Source organism: Amblyomma americanum, chromosome 1, assembly GCF_052857255.1.
Source record: "Amblyomma americanum isolate KBUSLIRL-KWMA chromosome 1, ASM5285725v1, whole genome shotgun sequence".
In the NCBI taxonomy this organism is placed as follows: domain Eukaryota; kingdom Metazoa; phylum Arthropoda; class Arachnida; order Ixodida; family Ixodidae; genus Amblyomma; species Amblyomma americanum.
The window spans coordinates 89905102-89917295 of NC_135497.1; the positions used below are offsets into that span (position 1 = coordinate 89905102).

The following is a 12194-nucleotide window of genomic DNA, read 5'->3' on the forward strand; positions in this document are numbered from 1 at the left end:
GAACAACCCTGCCAATTTTTGTCCCCCCCCCCCCCCCCCCCCTCGAGAGCAGGGGCTCTCGAAAACATGCTTGTGTTGGAATCGAAGGAGCGGGAAACAAAAAGCAGCTTTTCCATCTTTTCTCTAGATATTTCGCACCGTTGTATAGCGTCGTATTTGTCATGCGTCATTTTCTTTTGTTTGGCCTGACTCCCGCGTTTTAAAGAAGAAAATCAGGGTCATTTGAAAACTTTGTCCTGTGCGTACGCGCGCTTTTTAAAAAGGCGTGAATTGGTCAACAACCACTTGTATATATTCTTTGTGCGCTCCGTTCAGGAGGAGATAAGTTTTTTCCACTGGAACCAAGAAAAAAAATGAAGACCAGTAAATTATTGCCCGTAATTCTGTTTTATTCACCTAATCTGATTTCAATTCATGCGCAGTTTATTGCGTCGGGAGGAACAGGAAGTTGCACTAGAGAATTTCTGAGCAGTTCCTCACTTCACGCATTTCAGGAATAAAAAAAAAAGAAAGAAAGGGGGTTTCGAGCGCCCTCTTTCAACACTGCCGTGCATTACGCTGCTTCGGATTCACCAGCGCAAACTGAATCGGTGTGGGCAATCTTTATGAATCATTTGCCCCAGGCTCTGCAACTTAGTCCCGTCGTTCCTTGGCTTCCCGGAAGCTGATTGTCTTGGAGACCAGGACCTCGTATTCGGCGTAACGGTACTCCTTGCCTTCGTAGGGTATAAACGCGCACTTTATGGACGGATGGACCTTGCCAGGGATCAGCATTCCCTCGTGGCGAGCACGGCCGATGTAGAGCTGCTCGCCAGAAGCAGTCTTGCCCCCTGGAAGGGCTCCGCTCGGCACAGAGCCGTCAGAACCTGGTAGCCACTCCAGTGTGGCGCCTTCGGAGACAAGTGCCTGCGAAATAAGCATGAAGGCAACAACGCATCCTTTGTTCCGCTGCGCATTAACGGTTGCTCTTGCATCGCCTAATTTTTTTTAATGCAAAAGCACTCATACGCCCACGAACACCGACCACGAATCTTGTCATCTTTGGACATTGTGACCTTTGAATATTGTGCCGTTCCATAACAACAGCGACGCCCTATGTCCGGAGGTTAAAAAAAGAAACCACACCAACACCCACGATTGGGAGTCGAACCCGCGGCGGTGCGAACAGATTAGCTTCAAGGACCGCTGAGCGAGAGCACATAGCTATCACTACAGATTTTTATTTATTGCGTAGAAATCAATCCCGCTGATCTACCAAATACTTTACGTGCACGCATACTATTCCGCAATGCAGACGGATATCCTCATGTCTTCGTGCACCGCACAGGATAAAAAGTCTAATCAGCATTAACAGATCGGACGTAATTCCGATGTCTTTCAGGACAGGCAAGAGCCTTAGAGTGTAAGGCGATATCTCAATGCCCCGAACACGACTCGTGATAAACTGCAGCACACTCTCGCACTGCGCACTGCACATCGTCGTCCTCATCAGCTTCCATCTGCGGCGCGAACAGATCGATCAGAGCTTACCCTGAGCCCGATATCGTCGCCAGACGTGCTCACTACCCAGCAAAGCAAAACAGTGAGCCAACCAGGCTAAACACATGCTTTCGCACGTCTGCTCGGTTTAACTGCGTTACAACACTACCAATTTTTGTCCCCTCCCCCCCCCCCCCCCCGCTTCATATGTAAAGAAACCTAAGTCGACTCCTCAATCTATTTCTAGACAGTATTCAAATGTAGTGTCATTATAATTCAACTGTTTGTTTTCAGCGCAAGAATGACTGACTGGCGTCTGTAAGGGTGCTATTGGGGGCTTCCATTCTGCGCTTGTAACGTTTTGTTCTTCGAATTGTACTGTTTAAAGCGCACCTTGAAGAAAGCTTTTCCTTCTTTAATAAATTTCTAAGCTTAGTAAAGTCAGCATATTCAGTTTCATTCAGGTCGCGAGTTCCATTCTGGCTGAAGCATTTCAGTTTTGACGAAGGAAAAACGCAGAAAAGTCCTTATACTAAGGCTAGAACACGAGGGGGCGGGGGGGTGAGTTAAAAATTATACCTACCCCTCCCCCCCCCCACACACACACACTACGTGTTATGTTGCTCTGGCTTGTAAAAATCCATCAGTAATTCGAAAGAATCAGCCAAAACTGGCTTCATTTCAGGGCTTAGCCTATATTCCTTACAAGGATGCATTTAGAGGACGGACGCGGCCACTGTAGTTGGTGGGCGTTCCTCTGCGTGTACGTGACATTCCATTGCAGGTGCTGAGGTCGCGGTGATTCACCATCATTACGTGCTGCGTAAGATTTTTTGCTGCATCAACTGCCATTGTGAAGCTGGCCGCTGATCGCGTCGTCCTCACGAAACCTTCGCAAAGGCTGGAGGAGCGTAATGTGCGACCGGGTATATGTGAAACTGGAGAGGAAAGGAAAGTAGTAAATAAAAATAATTGGTTTTTGGGGAAAGGAAATGGCGCAGTATCTGTCTCATATATCGTTGGACACCTGAACCGCGCCGTAAGGGAAGGGATAAAGGAGGGAGTGAAAGAAGAAAGGAAGATAGAAGTGCCGTATAGGAGGGCTCCGGAATAATTTCGACCACCTGGGGATCTTTAACGTGCACTGACATCGCACAGCACACGGGCGCCTTAGCGTTTTGCCTCCATAAAAACGCAGCCGCCACGGTCGGGTTCGAACCCGGGAACTCCGGCTCAGTAGTCGAGCGCCCTAACCACTGAGCCACCGCGGCGGGTCGGAAAGTAGTAAACGCCAACATGTTTGGGCAAATACATTTTCTGCCACGCAACTCATTTATAGACCTGATGTAAATTTCTCCTTTATTTGAAATTTGCGCCGCAGACGCGTTTGTTAAGTGAACCTGTAAACAAGGTGCGATTGCGAGAGGCTTGGCCTCGTGAATTTGTCAAAGTCGCTGCCGGGAGGCCCGTCCACGTGGAACGGTAAAGCTGTTTGTTCTGATATGAAGTCGTCGCGTTTGATAGACGAAATACTCCGCCCTAGTGGCATGCTGCGTGGTTTGTCATTGCAATGCGTCTCACATTATGCCTATGTTCGCATCAGAAGAAAAAAAGGGTGAAACCTGCCAAAATGAATTGTTCAGAATTAAACGTTTCAGTTGTGCCACGTCTGTAATCACGCCACGTTATCATGTCATCATCATGGGCAGCAGCCCGACTAGCTTACTGCAGGGCAAAGGGCTCTCCCGGCATATCTCTCGAATTAACCCTGTCCTTACCCCCGCAGACTTCATGATTTCATCCGCCCATATAACTTTCTGCCGCCCCCCGCTACGCTTACCTTCTCTTAGAATCCACTCCATTGCCCTTAATGACCATCGGTTATCTTGCCTTCGCATTACATTCCCTGCCCAAGCCCATTTATTCCTCTTGATTTCGACTAGGATGTTATTAGCCCGCGTTCGTTCCCTCACCCACTCGGCCCGCTTCCGGTCTCTTAACGTTGAACCTATCATTTTCCTTTCCATAGCTCGCTGTGTTGTCCACAATTTAAGTTGACCCCTTTTCGTATAGCCTTCACGTTTCTGCCTCATAGGTGAGCACCGGTAAGATACAGATGCTGTATACTTTTCTCTTGAGAGATAGTGGTAAACTGTCATTCATGATCTGCGAGAACCTGCCAAATGCGCTACACCCCATTCTCCTTAAAGGGGGATTTTGCCGCTTCGTTCTTGAGTTGTATTCGACTATGGGGAACAATTTGCATCTAACAAATGGCATTCCTATTGCTCCTGGAACTGTAGTCAGAAAATGAGAGAAAGGGAACTTTTGGATGCCGGCTGGAAGTGGCACATTCGCTCCCCCTTTATCTTGAAACAGCGTGCTCACTGTGGCGCCAAACATTTTGACTAAAGCGCTGCCTGCTCAGAACATGCTGACATCACATTTTAAATGCAAACTGCATGTAGCAATAAGAGTGTCCCTCGTAGCCTATGTCGCTTTGGGACGTTAAACCCTCATAAACCGTAGCAATGAGTACACAGTGCACAAAGGGTACACCTGCCATGAATTCGAGACACCGGACATTAAAGGGTTAATCTGGAGCCTTCCACTTCGCCGCCTCCTACACTATGCTCCCGTACACCTTCAGGGCGTTAAAGGTTTGGGTTTGGTTTAACGGTTAAATCAAACCCACTATTGCTAAATTTCATGCACGGACCGAGGCCCGTATGAAAAAAGGGCCTCATAATCATCGGCAAGAGGGCAGCCCCGCTTGACTGATTTCACTTCCATTCATCACTGTGGTACAGACGTTCTAAACAATACATGTGCACACCAGATAGATACAAGTGTAGAGATTTATGGCAGTGTGCTGACCTAATAGTCCGTGTATTCGAACTCTTTTCCCCCGTAGGGCACGTAACAGAGGCCCCTAGAGCGGATAACCTTGCCAGGTAACACGTCACCGCTGTGCACGGCGCGCCCAACATATGCGACCTCGCCCCCCTTGTCATCACCACCGGGTACCACGTTGTCTGGTATCTGGCCTCCGTGAAAAAACATCCAGCGGCACAGCGCTGAGTACTCGGTCGCTGCGAGGAAATTTCAGGAATTTCGTATTAGAACCATTGGTGAGACTGGCAGAACGCGTAGTAGCTTCTGGAAGCAGAAATATCGAAGTTGAAGGAGTCATGTATAGCCAATGTGCGGCCGTCATCTCTATGAGACAAAAAGCAACAACGTGCATCATACAAGCTCATTCAGCACAGCTAAGTGACATTCTTCCGCTCATACCACAGTTTTACCACACCAATAGTGGTTACTGATATCGTTATTCACTTGCGTGAGGTACAGTGAGACAAAAGAAATGGAAAGGAGATAGAAGCAAGCAAGGCAGCTGCCACCACAAAGGTACACAATGCCTGTCTGCTCCAGAAATGAGAAGACAGAGAGAGAGAGATTTCGATAGAAGAAAGAGAAAACTAAAATGGGATTAGAAAAAGAAGACACCAACGCCCTACACGGCTAAAGAAGGTGCGGTCCGCATGGCAAGTATAGATTTCACCCGAAAAGGCGGGGTAAGAAAATGCGAACGAATAAGGAAATTGTCATCATTACAGCAGCTTTGCAGTTAACCAATGGGCAAGACAGAGTTGCAGAACATGGAAGTAACGTACGTCCGTAGCTGGCCATGTCGCTTCAGTCGGAATGGCGCGTTCTTCGCTCGGAGAGTGATTTCTCTCGCAGAATGAGGCGCATATATATAGGGTCCGTCAGAGGCGTCAGCGGAAGGAGGTCGGCGTTCGCGCAGATAAACGAACGGGAACTTGCGCTTGAAGATGAAAGTAACTTTGGCGTGAGTGCTCAGGCCGGCAACCTCATCGTTAGTTCCCTAGTCAACCAGGAACTCGGCTCAGGCGCGGATATGGTCTTTTTTGCTCATTACAGCAATGATGTAAAATAGCGCGAAAGACGCAAGCAAATTAAGAACACATTGGGACAGATGAAGGATGGAGCCCGTTCCGAGGGTTTTACATGTTGTTATTGTTGTTGTTTGCCTCACAAAATGGCACATACCCACAAGAAGGATTGGCCATAACGAGGCGGTGACTACTTGGTCTTGTGCGGTCATTTTGCATTCTTGTGCAATTACTGCAAACAGCAGTGCTCTATAATGAACACGTCCGTAGCGTTTACGTCCCAGGTCTGACGCTGCTGTTGCGTGTTGCGCGTTTCGTCCACCAAAAACGTGTAAAGCAATTAACCAAGCCGATAACTCTTAACTTTTCGCTTTCGCCCAGCGGAACAGCTGCGTAACATAAAAGAGGAGCTTAGCTCCGGTCGTCACCACCTTGCATGCGAAATCACTCGGATCGATTTGAAAATTTCGGTACGAATATCTCAAAGTACAGCCGCGCTACGAGGAGTAGTTTAAAAACATGACTGTCTCCAGGTTTCCTGTACAAACATGCAAGCTAGCCGCAGTGACTTCAGAGTTTAATAATTATGGATTTTAGTTATTTTGGATGTTGGCGAGTACAATTATCCTCTGAATTTGTGTTGGCCTGGTCCCGCATACTAGGAGTTAAAACGGCTTTCGTGTACTGGTCATGGTTTGTTTATAAATAACCCTGGAAATGTGACTCTCCACGCCTTCTAGAGGTAAGGGGCTTTAATGTAAATAAGGTGCATAACTAAGCTGGCAACAAACATGCAAAAAGTTAAAAAAAGAGCTAGAGCAAAACAAGGATATAACAAAACGACTAAACGTATAATGAAATGGAGAGAATTTCAAATTCAGGGAAGCAAAAGTATTACGGTATAGAGCATTTATCCTCGCTTCCAGTGCCGTGCTGGGATAAATAAGCATTTTATTCGATAAGGAAAGAAATAAAACGCCCTAACCTCGGATGCAAAAAATTCTAGCGCTTGAACTTCAAATACAGTCAGTGCAAAAGGCAAACGCAGACAGTTTAATCACGATATGTTCAAACACGCGAAATCAAGCGCAACTCATTAATCTAACAAACTGAAACACAAGGAATTCGACCCCCCCCCCCAAAAAAAAAAAAAATCATGTCCACTTAGCGTCGTGACAATGTCGTCAAACGCGAATGAGAATAGCAACACTGAAACGATTTGTGAATCAGAGTCCACCAGTCTGCGGATTTCCGACATCCGCTTGCGAAACGGATGTCCTCGATTTACTTGTCCTATGTTTTTAAGAGCGTAAGCTCTTACTCATCACGTTTCGAGATTTCGTGGGGTCTGCTACCACCCTTGATCACAGCGCCATCTGTGGCAGCAACAACTCATCACGTTTCGAGATTTCGTGAGGTCTCCTACCGGATGGATGCATGGATAAGGCTGAACCCTTTAAATCGGGTGGTGGGTCAAGCCACATAGCCATGACCACCCTTAGATCAAAGCGCCATCTGTGGCCGCAACTAGAAAAGATCGCATCTCGGATGGATGGATGGATGGATGGATGGATGGATGGATGGATGGATGGATGGATGGATGGATGGATGGATGGATGGATGGATGGATGGATGGATGGATGGATGGATGGACGGACGGACGGACGGACGGACGGACGGACGGATGGATACGGCTGAACCCTTTAAATCGGGCGGTGGCTCAAGCCACCTAGCCATGACTTATGATATTTTGCTCTTCTCTTGATTTTAGCCACCAATCAGATAACGTTCGCTAGGTTATTTCTACCCGCTTAAAATCTACTTTTCCTTCACTGTCCTTAAACCCCAATGCCTTGGATAAATCAGCCCCGCTGCTTTCCACTGTAGGGTGAAGCCGTTTACAGAAAAGTATCAAGTGTTTAGCTGTTTCCTCCTCCTCTCCGCACGCAACGCACAACGTGTCTATCTCGTGGTACCTGACTCTATATGTCATAGTCCACAAAACTCCCGTCCTGGCCTCAAACAACAAAGAGCTTCCCCTACAATGATCATAGATATTTTCTTTGGCAATTTCCTGCTTAGAAATCCTGTATGTTCCCAGTGCTGATTTCATCAGAATTCCTGTTTTCCACAGAGCTCTCTCTGTTTCTTTAACCTTTTTCTTAACCGATAATTGAGACTTGTATCGCCATTGTACCACATTGAGACTTGTAGCGCCATCTACAATATCATTGTAGAAACAACCACCTGCCGCGTGCCAATGATGACGTCACGGTCCAATATAGTGGATAGAGGTGAAACTATTGGTGTCTTCGACTGGTCGCTCCCGCGATCCGGTTTGGATCTGGCAGAGTGGGAGCCGCTCTCGCTCCGAGCGCATAGCGAGACTGGTCAAGCCGAATGGTCTGCGAATTCTTAGAGCGGAAGCGCAGGAGGCAGAAGGGGGCCGTCACTTCCGGAACCCCGCCGCGGCACCGCTGGTGTCAACACTCAACAGTAGCCGCACGTGGTCGCACTCAGTCTGCGTCGCAGTCGCCGCTTCTGCTACACACAGTGGCACGCTGAAGATTTCTTTAAACATCGCCTTGCAGACAGCACTGTCGTCCTCGTCTGAGCTGCTGCTGGAATCGCTGTTGTCATGTGCTAGATGTGACAGCAACACAGACGGCATTCCAAGCGTAGTTAACCGGCGCCTCTTGGACATTTTTTTTGTTTCACACAGCGCGGCCCACGCAAAACACAACTCAGCAAGGACGCTACAAATGCGTGACTACACCAAAAGCCGACACTTGCTTCTGCCTACGAGTAGGGAATGCCGCGGTTAACTCGCACCGCTTCCGCGACGTAGCGGAAGTGGCTCTGTCACGTGAACACATCTCGGAGCCGCTCCGACTTTTTTCTCGGAGCGCGTCAGAGCGCTCTGAGCTGGAGGCGAGCGCTCAGAAACAACCAGCCGAATGTAGTCAGAGCGCCCGGTTTCGACCAGCCGAATGTGCGGCCGCCTCTCAGAGCGCTCTAGAGCGATCTAAAGCGACCAGTCGAAGACACCATATGTGAGCATGAGGTCAAAAGACGAAATGACGGCATAGTTTCGGTTTTTCGATACCAAGATGGCTCCCATTAAAATTGGTTGTGGAGTTGTCCCTTTCATGGCCTACTCCAACCACTCCAACCACTGTGCTATCAGTTAAGTTGCTTCGCTGGCGTTTTCTTGGGTCTACATTCTCCTTTTGCATGTACTAGGGATATTTGTCAAACACGGTCGGGACTGTAGTCGGAAGCAGAAGCCTGACCTTAGTGTTCTTTTTGTAGTCATTCTCTGTAAAATGCAAGGGACATGCCAGAGACCTGTCGTTTGGCTCCCACTTGCTTCCTTTCCCTGACAGTCCTTGGCGAGAGATATTTTTTAGCCACGCTTCTCGACGCTGTAGTTCACAGGGGAACTCGCGATACTTCACGGTGGGGTCCTTTCTTGCGTTTGAGGCGAAGAGTGGCACACAGCAGTTGCGCGACACCGCGCCCCGTACACAGCAGTGACTGCCACACACACACGTGCACAAACAGCCCAAAACGTGCGCGGCAGACACGTGTAAACGCTCTTACTCACGCGCACAGAAAAAATTGCAAATCCAGCATCGCAGAAGCGAGGAAAATGCGTGGTTATTCACGCGCACACGAAAAAAGTCCCAAGGAATCACTGCAAACAGAAGCAGCATGAGGCAAACGCGCTCGGACACGACGAATCAAGGCGCGCTTCAGGAGTCCACTCCCGGGAAGCCGGGCGACTTGTCCCTGAACAGTGATACCCGCTGCGGTGGCTCGGTGGTTAGGGCGCTCGGCTGCTGATCCGGAGTTCCCGGGTTCGAACCCGACCGCGGCGGCTGCATTTTTACGGAGGCAAAACGCTAAGGCGCCCGTGTGCTGTGCGATGTCAGTGCACGCTAAAGATCCCCAGGTGGTCGAAATTATCCCGGAGACCTCCACTACGGCACCTCTTTCTTCCTTTCTTCTTTCACTCCCTCCTTTATCCCTTCCCTTACGGCGCGGTTCAGGTGTCCAACGATATATGAGACAGATACTGCGCCATTTGCTTTCCCCAAAACCAATTATTTATTTATTATTTAACAGTGGCGCCCTCACCTAAAACAGCGGTCGCGACTGTAAACTCCGTCGAGACGCGCTGCCCATTGTCGGCAGCGCGCCGTGACTGGCCGCACCTCGCTTCGCGCTTTGCATCAAGCGGCCGTGGTACTACATTCCGCTTCTCGAGACGAACTGCGAGTTCTTCGCTTTCTTCGTCTAGTAAATCAAACAGCTAACGCTCGTTACTTCAACGTCTTCCGGACGAGGGCGGCCTTTTTTTTTATTTGTCAGATGTGTAGTTCGCTTAGTGGAGGGAGCAACCCAAGTAGAGCAGACTCGGAAGTCGGTGTATGGGCAATTGCCCAACATAAAGGAAAGAGAAAACTTTCCAGAGGGCGAGTATGACAACCAGAGGTGGGCAACCTCATGAGGTCGACCTCAACCTCAAAATGACCTCAACCTCACGTCGTGAGGTGATGTTGAGTTGAGGTCGGCGACGGCTCGAAATTTTGTGAGTGAGGTCAGCAAACCAGACCTCAACCTCACGCGTGAGTTTGAGGTTGAGTGAAGTCGTCATTCAGTGAGGTCGAGACTTTTTGCAGTTGCCACGTCTTACTCCGGCGGAGTTGCAGCGCATCACCGCAGTGTTCATGCAATGACGCTTGGTGTTCGGTTTCCCCTGTCTAGACAACCGGATGCCGCAGTCCGCTCTTAGCTTTCGGTGCTGCGCCGTAATGTCCGTGCAGCCCGAGCCGACAGGAGGACGCACCCCTCTGGTCTTCCCGGAAGGAGCGCTGTTGTCACAGCACGCCCACTCTCCCTCCCCCTTGCCCCGCTGGCGTAGCACCCGTAGCTGCCTGCCGGCCGGCTCAAACTCCCGGGAGCGCGCAAAGCACGTAACTCACGTTTACCCTCGGTAGCTTTGTTTGATGCCGCAAACAAATGAGTTCATTCCGACAAGCACGCAATAAATTCATCGCAGCGCGGGTGGCTCCAAGCAGGACTGCTTCGTGTTCATGCTCGTTGCAGGCGCTGACGTCATGGCTCTTGCCTTGCAGTCGAATAAAGTGGATCTTGCTGTACATTGCAATCTGACTTAACAGAAAGTGGTGTAGTCGGCGCAGGCGAGAGAATGTGATTCAGGTGGTTCCTAACAAGGGCACCTGCTGATTTGATTAAAAAAGCACGAAGCCAGAAAAACCTGTATTACGCCGTCGAAGCTTTTGATCCGTGACTTCCCCTTTCGAATCTCACACTAATTCTGTATATTACCGTTCCGTAATGCAAGCAGACGCAAATATATAGTTTCACTTTTTTATCCTACGAAATAACCTCTCTTTTGGTCTCCGGTTCCTTGTTCCTTCTCGGAAATTCACATAATATGCCGAAATACCGCAGCACGGGGAGAACGTACCAGCATAGCGGTGTTACAGTGGTAAAATATGCAAAACTACAATGAATCTATGGTGATGTGGTAGCTGATTCCTTTTACTTTTTTAATGAAGATGTGTGAATAGAACTGATTACATGCTCGCGCTGTTCTGCTGAGTCGCTGTTTCAAACCTTCTAATGTGACGTTTAATGGGCCACTCGGTTGTTCGTTTCTGTTTTAGTGCGCGACTTTTGTTTGTATGTTTCTAACCATTCTCTCTTTTTTCTCGTATGGGATCAGTTAGGTTGGCGGCCTGCCTTGCAGACGACCAGGCACTACACGTTATCTTTAACTATTTTGCAGAGACCCATCGTTCACCTTAAACGGCTTCGCAGAATGCTCGCGAGGTGCTCGTCGGTAAAAACGTCGAGGATGCTGGCGTACCATTGATTAGTTCAGTTCTGAAGGAAAACAAGTGATTGGCTTAAAGCACCCTGTCTCAGACTGGTTGACGAAATAGTACCCAGAATTCTGTTAAGGCGTATGAGTACTTAGGCGGGGTTTTTTTTTCCCCCGAAGGAGGGGGGGGGGGGGGGGGTCGGAAAAAGATTTCGCTGCTGGGATATTTTAGCGGAGAGCCATGGTGCTCTTCACAAAGAGCGGTTGACGCTGCCCACTCTAGGCCAGTTGCTTTGACCCATGTGATTTTAATAGTTGGCACAGTGTTCGAAGTCGTAATCTAGCCCTTTCTTTCAAAATGCCGCGGGTTCACCGAGTCATCGGAGAATTCCCAGGATTTCGAAACCATTACCATCGCCACCTGGAGGGAAGTGGCGGAAACGGGGAGGGTCTTGACCTCCCAGGAACATAACAATAATAACAATAAACTTGTTTATTTTGGTTCATGAAATACAAAAACGGAGGACATACAGGCTAAAGGTGTTGCAAACACCTGACAAAGGCCTGTAGTCCTTGACAATGACAATCAGCGGCAAACAGCAACAGTTTAAGAAATTTTGCGCAGAAGCCATCCACAATCAAAACAAAGCCTAGGAGGTAACTTAAAAGTAGAACACACTTGCATGAAAGAAAGAAGTATAAGAAATAAGATTGAAAATGTACTAGAAAACACAAGGGTGGATTTTGTGAAGTTCACCTAGGAAGCCAGCATTGCATGAACTTTGTCTTTAGAAGTGTTTCGTGTGCGGTTTTCAAGTGCTAAATATAGAATTCCGTGGTAAGTGTTTAATAAATTTGGTATCTGATAGTACAGCTTCTGAAAACCATAATTTGTACGGGGCTTATAGGCATGGTAATTGTGTCGCCGGAAATTATAAGCT

The 12194-nt window shown here is 48.5% G+C and overlaps 1 protein-coding gene across 1 annotated transcript; it reads right to left on the minus strand.

Moving 5' to 3' along the window:
- Positions 1–368: 368 nt before the first annotated feature.
- LOC144111121 (natterin-3-like) lies at positions 369–5237 on the minus strand (the record flags this gene model as incomplete). The annotated part of the gene is made up of 2 exons (XM_077644301.1): positions 369–906; positions 5157–5237. Coding segments are annotated over 2 exons (354 nt in total), but the record flags the coding sequence as incomplete, so codon positions are not given.
- Positions 5238–12194: the final 6957 nt, after the last annotated feature.